At 37.9% G+C, this 14,513-nt stretch overlaps 1 protein-coding gene across 1 annotated transcript in view; it reads left to right on the top strand.

Annotated features, from left to right (window-relative positions):
* Positions 1–1,176: 1,176 nt before the first annotated feature.
* The window catches only part of Pzl (Piezo-like), a gene marked incomplete at its 3' end in the record, with an annotated part of 709,421 nt that continues 696,084 nt past the window's right edge, over positions 1,177–14,513 (top strand). Inside the window, 6 exon segments of the mRNA NM_001316564.1 lie at positions 1,177–1,246; positions 1,303–1,564; positions 1,613–1,836; positions 1,889–2,009; positions 2,067–2,186; positions 2,279–2,645. Of these exon segments, the coding sequence (NP_001303493.1) occupies positions 1,186–1,246; positions 1,303–1,564; positions 1,613–1,836; positions 1,889–2,009; positions 2,067–2,186; positions 2,279–2,645 (1,155 nt within the window).

Genomic DNA, 14,513 nt, shown 5'->3' with positions numbered 1-14,513 from the left:
AAGGAAGCAGATATCCGAGACATCGAATAGCAAACATTTATCTTTGGGGTCAACTGAGGACTTCCAAATGTCATTTCCAAAAGCCAGACGCATCATTAAGCAACACATGTACGTCAACGACGATCTGGCAGAGCGAGTTCCGTGAGCGAAGACTAAAGTTCCATTTGAGAGATGCAAACAGCCATAAGTTCGTCCGGGTTTCCGTTGAAAAAGTGGACACCCATACAGAACGAAAAGCTCCGTTCATCATCCGTTTGTGGCCAACAGATCACGCAGGCGATACCAGTCGACTGTTGGGCACACGTTCGATCTGAACAAACCTCCGCCGATCTAGGCGAGGCGTATCCCTACATGAATTGGTATGTAATCATCTCCGGAGGCACGGAACAGAGCGGGTACAAGAGCCACGAGCTGAGTTCGCATCTACTGTTAGTAAAATACTAGGACAGCAATGACCAAGTCTTATGAGAAGTCACATGGACCAAATAATTGCCCCAGAACACCCAGGGAACTTAGATGACTTTGTTGACTCCATGGTCCCATCCCTGTGTCCACAACTGTATTCTTGTACTTTGTTATATTTGTTGAATCTTGTTTCCTCTTAGATTGCATGGCCTCACCATTGTCATGTAATAAAATGGTTTCCTACCATATAAAGTATATATATTCTTGATCAGCATCAATATCCGAGTCGAACTGGCCGTGTCGATCTGTCCGTCCGTATGAACGTAGAGGTCGCAGGAAATATAAAAGCTTAAAGGTTGAGATTAATCATACGATTTTATAGACGTAGACGCAGCGAAAATTGTTTTGATGTTCTTTTTTTGTATGTTTATAGATCATTTAACTTTCTATTGCTTTGATGAATAAGTTTTTGACACGCCGTCTCTAACGACCTCAAACCGCCCACTTCTCACTTCAGAAAATACGTTCTTTTTGATTTATTTGCCAGATAATATTTATCTTAAATGTTCGTTTAAAGCACATTTTTAATTAATGTGATTTGATTTTTCTCGTTAGATAGGCTCGTTAGATCTACTGGAGAACAAATTTAAAACCCAACTCTAGGACAAGCTGCATCGAACCATGAAACCGCCGCTGCCGGCTGCAGCTTGCCATTAGGCATGCAACATTTGCAAGGTAGCTATTCTTTAACTGTCAAAAAGTTCGACTGATTGTAAAATTATGGCCGAGCCTCTATTATTTATTATTACTCGCATTTTTTTGCCATTAACATTAATCCTTGGTAAGAATTTAAATAAAATATTGCATAAAAACAAATTTTATAATTTCATTTTATAGTGTCGTTGGTGCGACCAGTTGGCCTATCTTATTTTTATCTACTTACGTTTTTTCTATCACCTTGGCTGCTGCAATCTAATAGCTTAAAACAACGAACCTTTTTAAATGTGTTTATTATATTTCTTTGTGTTTTAAGTACTTTCGGCATCGTCGGTCACATTATATTTAATTTGATAAATTTATTTTTTGTTGATCTTAGCTCTAAAAATTCATTTTCATTTATATTACGTCAATTTGGATTTCTGTATTTTAAAGGCTTAAGGTAATAATTAAATTCTGCTTTTATTTAAAAATAAACGTTTCCTCTTAGTTTTGTTTCCATTGCCCACTGGATACTGCCTGATATTATCGTTCTTCTGAATACTATTGTTTTTTTTATTTTTTCTGAAATTAAATATAAAAGAGAAAAGAGAGTTATTCAAAATGACGACGATGTATTTTACAAAAAGAGCAAGGAATTAAAAGGTGCTTTAAAAGTTGCTGAGATAAATAGGGTTTTAATCATTGTCTATATTCGATCTGTACTAAAGACATGTAAGTAATACAAATTTAAAAATGAACTTGAAAGTAAAATTCATTTCAACAGCTCTAATTTTTTCTCTTATTGTGCTTTACTTTGCTGCGACTTTGAGACCTTCATTGCCAGGAAGCCTATACTTCTGTATGTTTATAATAGCTGGCAGCTATTGGGCACTTTTTCGCCAACGGTAAATATAGCGCTTAATAACTCACATATTTTCGATAAAAAAATATTTAAATATTAGAAAAATGTACTATTCTGTTATATTTATGATTGTGGCGCTTTTAGTACATATAACATGCATATTTGCTTATCAATTGCCAGTTTTGCAAAATACAATTAATTGTGACAAATTATGGACCAGGTCAGTACATTATTTAAACAGTTTTTACGGACATTTGACTTCGCCGAATGCGGAGTTCTTGAAAATTTTTAATTAGATTTACTTTTAAACAGGCTAATGGGAATGGAAGTTTTAATTCGGCTTAATAAAGATAATAGAAATGGAAAAATTTTGGAGTTAAACCCTAAACTAAATTTGGATTCATATCTAAGCCCAATTGCTTTAATGTTGGCTTACTTTGCTACAACACTTAGCCTTATAAACCGTTCTCAATACGAGATATCATTCAATACGATACGAATGAATTTGGGACCCAAATCAAATAGCATATATGATAATATACAACCTTCTAATGAGGAAAATGAAGAGATATCAATTTTTACGGAACCTTCAATGCTGGAACAATTCTTTTATATAGTTTATGAACTTTCATCATTTGTTTACAAAAATAGCTACATCTTGCTTAATATCATAATGATGGTAAGTAATCTATTTAATTTAATTTATTTGTTACTTATACACCGGTTATTTTACGTTTCCAATGCTAGACACATATGGACTTTTCAAACTAAAAATTACTAAGTAAACATACAATTAAAAGAAAAAAAGTGCGTGATTGATGTAATTGGAGAATCAAATAGCGGTCGGAGCGTGAACCAGGAAAACATACATACCACCGTACAGACGTACGTACACCGTGCGTAAATTTAAACCTGTTACTCGTACAGTAAAATGGTATACTAGATTCGTTAAAGTAATATAAAAAGTATGTAACAGGCCGAAGGAAGCGATTCCGACAATATAAAATATATATGTATATTCTTGATCAGGATCAGGATCAATGCGTAACAAACTGTTACGCCTACATTTATAATACATTTTTATAATTTTATTAGTCTTGTAAATTTCTATCGATTTGCCAATAATCTTTTTGCATGCCCACTTTAACGCCCTAAAACCGCTCAAGCAGCAACGCCCACATTTTGGAAATTTTTTTAGATTTTTCTTCGTTCTATAATTTGTCGTCCCAGTTTTTATCTGTATACCAAAAACACTAGCCACGTCCACCCTTTCACGTACAAAACGCCCAAAACGAGCCCCACACACTTTTAATCAATTTTCCAAATTTTCTCAATTTATTCCCTAATATTTTCGATATCGGTATCAGATGATAGTCGGGGAACTGAACTATAGAATTCTCTCTTTTTTTTCTATTAAAACTAAGATAGAACCTTAATTTGTATTGATAGTACCAACTGCAGTCACTAAAAGTATCGAATAAAGATTATTGCATATGTAAATAAATTAAATTTTTTGTGTGGACTTAGGGTGGTAGAGTGGGCGTTGATCCTGATCCTGCTCAAGAATATATATACATTGTATGGTCGGAATCGGTTCATTCTGCCTGTTACATACTTGTTACATTACTTTATTATATTTCGCAACGAGCTGGTGAAATGCTGCTGGCGGTCGCTATGTTATTCGTTAAAATTCGCTTCACGGTGAGGGGATCCATCGTCGGCTGCTCCGGGGTTCCGGGGGCAGGATAAAAAATGATTATTTATGTTGAGATTCCTCTTTTAACTATCGGCCTTGTGGTCTGGTATAGTCATTATGGATATTTATAAATATTATTCTGGAATACAATTATTAAATATTGTCAGACTAGCATGAAATAAATAGGCACCTGGGTACTTTCATTTTATGACTCTTTATTGTAAGAAAAACTGCACACTATCGCTTTCATAAATCGACTGACGCTGCGTATGTCATAGGCGCACATGCGAGGACACATACCACAAAGCTACAAATAGAATGTAGCTTAGCTGCAAATGAGCGACTCATCCTCTCTCTCAGCTTTGTGACTTTTGCATAAATACACCCCTTTCCAACACCCCACCTCAAATGACACATTTCTGTACTTTTATTACTTACGAGGCTGTGCATGCCTTTCTGGGGTATAAGTTTGATCCAGCATTCGCTGCGAGGAGTTGGGGAAGTGCAGTAGTCCAGTCCAGTCTGGTTTTTCTGTAGTTTGATCTTAGTGATTTAGAATCCATTTTTTTTTTCTTTTAAAAAAATAAATAAATAAATAATAAGCCCCAATCCAGTTTGGTTCTTCTTCAGTTTAATCTAAGTATATAATGTTTTAATTCATTCTGAGAGTCCACTTCTCAATGTAATGAATCTTGCAGATGGGAACGGCTTAGTTAGTATATCAGCAAGTTGTAAATTTGTAGAAATATACTAAATACAAATAAATTTATTTTCAACTAGTTCTCTTGTAAAATGATATTTGATGTCTCTGTGATTAGTTCTCTTGTGGCGAGTTGGATTATTTGCAATACTAATACAACCTATATTATCTTCATAGATCTCTATTGCACCTTTTAATTCTAGTTTAATTTCTACCAATAAAGACTTGAGCCATAAGGCTCCAACACCTTCAAATAAGGCCATGTACTCTGCTTCGGTGGATGAAGCTCCGACAGATTTTTGCTGCATTGTGTTCCATGAAACTAAACACCTTTCAAACATTATAAAAAAATATTCAGTAGTACTTCGTCTGTCTGTCTCATTTCCTTCCCAATCAGAATCAGCATATCCAATAAGAATATTAATAAACTGTATATTTTTCTTATATTTCAATCTCAAATCAACAGTTTCTTTTAAATACTTTAAAACTCTCTTAAGACATAGCCATAATTACTTATTGTTGTTATTCGAATATCGACTCAAAATACTTATTGATGTAGTCTTGGCGAGTACATAACATGATGTACATCAAACAACCGCTCAAGTTTCTACATAGTGCCTCACCTGATTCTACAGATTGTAGAGCCTCATAGTTAAGTTTGCTTGGGAGAGGTGGACTAACCGCATTGCAGTCTTCCATGTTCAATTTTTCTCAACACATTCTTTATATATGCAGATTGACGGAGACATATCTGACTTTTACTTCTATTAATTTTAATTCCGATAAAATATCGAACTTCTTTCAAATCAGTCATTTTAAATTTATTTAGAAGGTATGATTTAAATTTAGAAATAGTTTCGGATTTACTAGTGGCAATTATTACATCGTCCACATTTAGTAAAATATAGATATTATCTCGGAAATTTTCTTTATCTAAAATATATATACAACGATCAACTTTTAGATTTTCAAATCCAACATATTTTAGCACATTTTGAAAAACTTCAAACCAGCATCTTTCAGCTTCTTTGAGGCCATAATAGCTTTATTAAGCTTGCATACTGCATTCTTATCGCAATATGGCAACCCTTTTGGAACCTTGAAGTATATTTCATATTTTAGTGTTCCATTCAAGAATGCTATTTTCACATCCATATAATGGACTTGTAATTTGTATTGAATTGAAAGAGCCAACAAAAACCGAAAACTGGAAATTCGTGCAACTGGTGCAAATGTCATATATTCTTGTGTAAAACCTCGTGCTACTAGCCTTGCTTTATACTTTACTAAGTTTTCAAACTCATCTTGTTTGCGTCTGATTTCTTGCTCATTTTTGTTATCATTTATTTCGTCACCAGTTTCTATAACTGGATCGGCATTCTTTATACATGTGGAATTTTCACTGTGTTGTACATTTATTCTAGAATCAACAGATTCATATTTTTTACCATTGGGAAATCTGACTCTACATTATCTTTATTAAAAGAATCATCAACACTTCTAAGTTAAACCTTCGAGTCTTCTTCATGTACCCAACTCTGACTTTAACATATTTATTTCGTCCACCACAACATCATTAGCTGTCATAAATTTTCTCGATCATTCCACAATTTGTACCCATTTGGTTCGTAACCGACAAGTATTGTTTTAATTGACTTGTCATCAAACTTTCTTTTCTGCACTTCATTAGGTGCATGTTGAATTAAATATCTTAAGATATTTTCAGATTGGATTTTTATTATGCCACATTTCATACGGTGTCTTCTTTTCTTTTAAAGCTCTGCTTGGGGACCTGTTAATTAGGGATGTTGCTGTTAAAACAGCTTTATCCCAAAGCTTTATCAAGCTTAGACCTATTAATCATCGATCGAGCCTTTTCTGTGATTGTTCTAATCATCCGCTCTGACACGCCATTCAATTGTGGGGTATGAGGAATCGTTAAATGATAGCTGATGCCTTTTTACCCACAGAAATCACGCATTTCACTTGAAAGATAGTGAGAGGTTTTGGTTTTATCATTTATATGTTAATTGCGCTGTTATGTTACTGTTACTGCATTGTATGGATTCATCGCTTCACTCACTCACTCTTGGCGATCTGATTTATATGTTATTATATATGTCACACATTAATGTGTGTATTCATCAATAAAAACAACGTAATAGTTTTTATTATCAATAGTAGAGGGTGTGATTGGCCCACAGACATCGGAATGGACTACAAACAAAGGTCTCTGACATTTTCTTTGTTTTTAAATTTATTAAATTTTAATTTAGATTGCTTGCCGTTACAATACAAGCCTCATATAGATCTTGATTTACTTCTATGTCTTTTAATATATTTATATCTTTAAATAGATCATTTTGCTTAAATCTTATTATTGGTTATTATTACTGTACTCAAATGTGCCATGAAACGCTAGATTGCCATCTTTAGTTACTCTAATGCCATCAGGGTTAAACTCAACCGTCATTCCATCATCTTGCATCTTCTTGACTGATAATAGATGTGGAATTTCTTTACAGTACAGCACATTCTTCAGCGTTATCTTCCTTCCACTATTGGTAAGGTTAACCACTCCCCACGCTTTGCAATTTCGATGGCAAGATGATTTTGCAAGTGTAAGCATATGCCAACCTTGCCTGTCAAGTACGGTGGTAACCCGGGAGAACAGATGGCCACGTTAATGTGTGTTCGCTCAGTCGTCGTCGAAGAGCAAGCCGTCGCGCAGCGTCTGTACTCGTGATCATATTTAATTCATTTAATATTTCATATATCTAATTTCGCGTTGGCAAAGAATAACGGAACTTAGTTACGATTGAAACATATGTACGTAGATGCAAAGCGTTGTATCTATCAGTGTGTTGATACGAATATATATGTATTTGTCTGCAAGCGGTGTGAATATACAAGCGGTATTTCATACAAACAGTATAGGCATACAAGCGGCGGGGATATAGACAACGTAACGCAACGCAAGAACGAACGAATCGCAACGTAACCGTGCAAAAAAAATCACGCAAACGCAACGCTAACGTAAGCGTGCGAAAATATTTCCGCAACGAAACGTAAACACGTACGCCAATTCGGTATATACAAATACAATTACGCGATGTTAAATAAGACATAAAATAAAATGAAAATTACAGAGCTGAAAGTCGATCAGTTAAAGTTCCTGTTGCGGGAATGCGAGTTGCCCACAACTGGACCGCGAGATCAATTAGTTCAACGTTTGATGACCCACGAAAAGTCTGACGAAATCGAGTTTTGTGTTTCTTTCGCGAATGAAGATACTGACGAAATGCCGGTGGTAGCACAACTTCAGGCCGAGATGAGCCAACTTCGTGAGATGATGGCAAATTTTATTAGTTCGCAAATTGCTGCGACAAAAGCAACGCAAGGTGCACAGGCGGCTGCAGTCAACGTAATACCTGTACCACCAAGTCCAACAGCTGAAATCGTACACACTAGCACGATGACACGACATGCATCGGTCAAGGAAATCGCTAATACCCTGCCAGAGTATGATCTAACGGATGAGAATGGTATCTCTGTGGATCAATTTATTGATCGCATTAATCCAGTGATAGGCATTCATTGGGACGAAAAACTTCTCTTGCTTGCCATTTATACTCGACTAAAGGGCGCTGCCAGAATGTGGCTAGATGCGTCTCCAGTTTTACACACCACCTGGAGCGAATTTTCGAGTGTTATTAGAGATAAGTTCGGTTCGACACCCGACGAACCCGAGATTCACTACATAATGTCAAATACTGTTCGCCGACAGAAGGAAACTATCAAGGAGTACTGCTTTCGCATGTCAGCCCTTGGAAATCTTTACAATTTAAGCGAGTCTGCTATTATTCTATATGCCCGAACTGGGTTAAAGCACCGAGAGCTACAACAGAGCATTGTGACCACAAAATTTGCAACGATGAAACAGATGCGTGACGTCATTGACGAGTATTTTGTCAACCGAGGTAGGCTTCAACTGCCAAAATACGATCCAGTATCGAAGAACGATGAACCGAAATCTAAACAACACGAGTCTGCAACAACAAACGATAAATTAAAATGCTTTAATTGCGGCGAACCAGGTAATTTTTCGAACAAATGCCCACAACCACCGAAACGACACCGATGTACTACGTGTAATAAAGTACACCCCAACAACGGTAACTGCGTTAAACCCGAAGCGAGTACACGACGCCTTGGGGCAACGAATCAAGATAAGTGTTTCTACAAAACCATCATCGTCCAATCGAAACCGTATACTGCGTTTATTGACACAGGTAGCCAAGCTAGCATGGTTCGTGAGACTGTAGCACAACAACTCGACGCCAAAAGATGCAAGTGTGCAATGCAAATTCATGGTATTTGTGGTGGAGTACGCATTCTAAACGAAACAATCATAATCGAACTGATCATCAATAATACTGTCACCGAAGCACTGATGTATATAGCCGAAGACAAAATCGTACAGCAAGATTTTTTTATCGGCCAGGATATCCTTGTTAACCCAAATCTTACGCTGAAGTTTGAGAACGGAATGATGACTTTTGAGAGCAAACGAGCAACACAGCAAGTATCTCACTTCAAGAATTATTACTAATATTCTTTCTAATATCGACAGTAATGAAGACACGCATGCAGAACCTACTAGAAGATTATGTCTTTTCCTCTGGCCTTAAAGGAATTGGAAAAACTAATGTGGTCGAAGCTGAAATTGAAGTAGAAGATAAACAAGCAGTTGCCCAAGCGCCATACCGAATTCCTGAACCTAAGCGTGACGTTGTGTACGCTATGATTGACGAGCTCCTCCAACACGATATTATTGCCAAATCAACATCTGAGTATGCGAGCCCAGTAGTTTTGATTAAAAAGAAGAACGGAGGCGATCGACTGTGTGTTGACTACCGACGTCTGAACAAGTTGATCAAGAAAGAAAACTTTCCTGTGCCAAACATTGAAGAACGTTTACAAGAAGCGAAACGATTCAAATTCCTTCTACGTTGGATTTGAACAGCGGATATTATCAGATCGTAGTATCACCTGAGAGTCGCAAATTTACCGCATTCATTACAACCGACGGATTGAAATCAACGTATTCCATTTGCGTTAAAGAACGCACCGGCGACTTTTAATCTATTGATGGCTGAGATACAAAAACGTGTCCGAAGGGGAGATATGCTGCATTATATGGACGACATATTAATTGGCAGCCATTCGTTTACCGAGATGTATAAGAAACTTCAACGTATACTGCAAGTACTGCGAGAATTTGGCCTCACCGTGAACGTTGACAAGTGCGAATTGTACAAGCAGACAATTTCATTCTTGGGGCACCAGCTGCACGCAACCGGGATAAGTCCAGGTGAAGTCAAAACCAATGCTATTGCAGAGTTTCCACGTCTAAGGAAAGTTTCGAATGTACGAAAATTCCTAGGGCTTAGCGGATACTTTCGAAAGTTTATCCCCGGATACGCCATTATATCCGAGCCCTTACGCAAGCTACTACGCAAAGACCAGTCGTTTAAATGGGAACCACAGCAGGATGACGCATTCAATGAACTTAAACAACGTCTTATTTCGAAGCCTGTTCTTATTAGCTACGACGTCAGCGCAGAACACGAAATACATACTGATGCTAGTTCTGTTGGTTTAGCCGGAGTTCTATTTCAAAAGGAACATGATCAGTTAAAGCCAGTAGCCTATTATAGCCGATCGACGACATACAGCGAAATGAAGTTCCACAGCTACGATCTAGAAGCTTTGGCTGTTGTCGAGACACTGGAACGTTTCAAGTAGAACAAATTCGAGTCATCACTGATTGTAATGCGTTAAGAATGACGATGGAGAAACGAGAGCTGATACCCCGAATTGCCAGATGGTGGCCACGCATCCAAGAATTCGATATTGAGATACTGCAGCGCTCAGGTACGCGTATGGAACACGTCGATGCCTTAAGCCGAGCACCATATGAAGATTCACATGAAATAGAAGAAGCTGACCTATAGATATTCAAGACCGTAATTGATGAAGCCGATTGGTTGTTTGCTGTACAAATGCAAACAAGAAGATCACTGAGAACGATGAGTCCTTGAACTTGGTCGCTTATATCGCAAACATAACAACAAGCACCTTTGGGTTGTACTCAAGAAGTTACGCCATCGCATTCTTGTAGAATGTCACGACAACGCAGGACATATGATCACCGACAAAACAATCAGCCGAATTATAAATCAATTCTGGTTCCCCCGTATGCGAAATTATGTTCAAGAATACATTAATTCATGCGTAGGTTGTTCCCTGTATAAGCAACGAGGAGGTCGCCAAGATGGTCAATACCATTACGATAACATCAAGCCAGTACCGTTCGCTACGGTACACGTAATGAGCGTATCCTGGTAATCGTTGATGCATTTACAAAGTTTACGATCATACGAGCCGTTAAAAGCACCGCAACCCGACACGTTATTGAAATTCTCCGAGATGTTTGCAGCTACGTTGGAATGCCTGAAAGAATCGAGACCGACCGAGGAACTGCCTTTACGTCAAAAGATTTCGAAAGATTCTGTCGAGGACATAATGTCAAGCATGTACTTAATGCTGTTCGCACCCCGCGAGCAAATGGACATGCCGAACGCACTAACCGCATAATCCTATCAATGCCATTGCCTACTGTTGAGAATGAGAAGCGCTGGGATTAGAAACTGTACCAAATCCAGTGGAGCATTAACACGATGACCAACAAGAATCGTTCTCCATTTCAGCTATTATTATGCTATTGCTAAGCTATTGCTATGAGCCACGAGACACGGTGAAGAACTCCGTAGTACAAGCGTTGCAATGTACTGATAACCAAGTGCTGACTACAGAAGAGTTGCAACAGCTTCGTACCGATACTGCAACACGAATTGACGAACATCGAGCAGAAGCTAAGAAACGTTACGATGCCAAACACGCCAAGCCGACGGTTTACAGCGAAGGAGATTTAGTTTTGGCCGAAAACGAACAGGCACTTCACGTAAACTCGAGCCTCGTTATAAAGGCCCGTTTATCATCACAAAGAAACTACCACATGATCGATATTTGGTCGAAGATTTGCCGAATGCCCAACGAACTCAGCGACACTATAAATTCGTGTATGCGTCCGATAAACTCAAGCCGTGGTGCCAGATACCATTAGATGACACCATTGATGAGAACAACCCAGCAGATTGTAACGAACACACTCATAGAGCGTTGTCCACCTCAACACACTCTGTCTACTATTTTGACCGGCATGCTCAGGGAAAATGGGCGTGCGTTTTGTGTTGAGATGAACAAGAGTGTCACAGCTACAATACTGTAGACAGAGATACGATAAATGCAAAACGATAACTAAGCGGTTAAGAACCAAACAAGAAAGTGTACCTATTGAAGATGAGGTCCAGATGTTATTGGCCTTATTCTATACCCACCCTACCTGTTTAATCCATTCGGACTCCATCCTTTTACAACCGCTGCTTTACATACCCTTTGGTGCCCAACAAGACATCAGATTAGTTCATTTTCGACCCCATATAATTGAAGATAAAGATAATACATACATACATTTTCCTAAACCTAATCTTTAAACTAAAAATTACGTCATTTACGTTAAGTAAATCTCTTATTGAGTAATTTTGCTTATCCAGTACAAAATAAAGGAAAAATAATTAAGATAGGAATGCAAATATTGGTATTTAAGTTAACATTATTACTTTTGTTTGTTTGGCTTACTTTACATTAGAATTGTGTATGATTAATTGATATTTAAACTTTAAACTTCTTTAAATTAAGAGATCTAGATATACGATTAATTAAGGCAAGGTATTTTTAGCACACTATTTAGGAATATCTGACTTTATATATGCATGTGGGTTTTTATTATTTTTGTTTGTTCACGCTATGCCGTACTTACGCACTTTACGTACATCGATGTCAGCAGGCCTGATGACTGTTGATGATCTGCTGTGTGCATTAATATGAATTGGGAAAATCACATGTATATATTTGTCAGATCTCCCACAAGTTAAGCTAAATTAGAATCGTAGAGGTTTATAAGTAAGTATTTTTAGGCAAAATTAACGAATATGTGTTAACCTGCGATCTGCATTTGGTTGGCAGCAGAAAAGGACAAGCTCAGCTTTCTGCTGCACGCGGTGGGTGCTCCTGATGCAAGCAGTTGTGAATCTTTCTCCGATAAATTTCATGTGGTCAAAAGTTGAGGGCGAAAAACAATGCAAGCCGCCTTGGCGACGCGGCCACTAAGACTTCTACCTCCAAATGTGGGACCGGCAGCAGGCGCAGTTAAGTAAGATCACGATTTAAACTATCACTTGGCAGTATTTGCCTTGAAAAACTCTTATCCGGTCTACACGATGCTCGTGAATTTAAAATCAGGGACTTTGCATCAAGTTAAACTGCCCTCGATTACGCCTTCCCGAAAAGAGAACGGAAGTATGCAAATCAAGTGTGACCGTAGCTTGCTACAATCCTACTCGGAAATTTTGTGGTATTTTATAGGGCAATATTCAATTTTGCCAGGATTTGAATTTGGCTATAATGGTTCGTTACCAAATGAGTGCGATAGCACATATAAGGTTGCCATTTTGGCTCGAGTCCCACAACCACAGATTTGGAGGAGTCAAAAGCAATTACCAAATGCCCTTGGCATGAAATCTACCAAGTTCCTTGCCGTTCATGTCCTCTAAGAGATATATTGACTGATCAATCCTTTCTTTGACTCGGGCCTTAATACCGACAGGAGCGAGTTTCGCGTTAAAATTATTCGCTGCATTACTTAGTACGAAATTTCTTTTAACAACTTCTTGACCAACCTCAAAATATCGGGGTCGTGCTCGGAGATTGTAAGACTTTTGGTTTGTCTAATAAGCCTTATTCAAATGTTTGGCAATGTTGGAGCGAATTCTTTGAAATTCGTCAGTCCTTGATAATTTTACGTCACCTTCTGCGAGTAAATTAAGTTTGCGCAACAGTTTGTAGTCATTACCGTGGGATATCATGTGTTTACCGAAAACAACATTATAAGGCGATATACCAATAGATTGGTGAATCGAGTTACGAAGATAACAGTTGATGCTACTGAGGAATATGTCCCATTCGCGTTGGTCAGATCGAATGTATGTAAATTGAGTTCCGTTGTCACTCACGACGGTTTCGGGTACACCAAAACATGAAAATATTTCATCCCGCAATATACTGATGATCACTTTAGTTTTGAACTTTTTCACAGCTTTTAAAAAGGTAAATTTGGAAAAGTGCACTGGAAGATAAATCAATTTCGGGATGGATTTCAAGGTCTATTGGAGCAATATCGTCAACATCCTAGAACGATCGAGACAAAGCGTCCGCAACCACATTTTCTGTTCCCTTGCGATGCTCGATTTCGAAGGAATAACCCTGAAGTTTAATAGCCCATCTTGGCAATCTTCCGCTTAAATCTGATTGGTTCATTAGCCATCGAAGACTTGAGTGGTCGGTGACTACTTTGAAACTATGACCGTCAATGTACATTCTGAACTTCTTAATTGCCAGAACTACAGCCATGCATTCGAGTTCTGTATCTGTATAGTTACGTTGGGCTTTGTTTAGCTTCTTAGACATGAATGCTATCGGACGTTCACAACCAGAATCATCACATTGAGCTAGAACTGCACCCACTCCATGTAGTGAAGCATCACACTGCAGGATAAATGGTTTGTCATAATTGGGGTGAATGAGACAAGGAGCAGAGCATAACTTGTCTTTGATATTGTCAAAAGCTTCTTGAGCATGGTCGTTCCAACAGAAGGATTTTGCACGCAACAGTTCTGTAAGATTGAAAATGACTGTGGAGTAATTAGATATGAATCGCTGGTACCAACCAGTCATACCAAGAAATCGTTTTAGTTGTTTTTGGGTCTTTGGAACTGGAAATTCGCTCACAGCAGCGATTTTGTTTGGATTTACTTGTAGTGTGCCTTCGCCCACCAGGTAACCGAGATAGTCTACTGTTTTCAGGCAGAACTGACTTTTCTGGACATTAATTGTCAATCCAGCTTTACGCAATTGGGTGACTACTTCGGACAAATGCAAACGAAATTGTTTGACGAAACCAGCAAATC

This window comes from Drosophila melanogaster, chromosome 3R (assembly GCF_000001215.4).
Source record: "Drosophila melanogaster chromosome 3R".
NCBI lineage: Eukaryota > Metazoa > Arthropoda > Insecta > Diptera > Drosophilidae > Drosophila > Drosophila melanogaster.
This window is presented reverse-complemented; position numbering and strand designations above follow the sequence as displayed.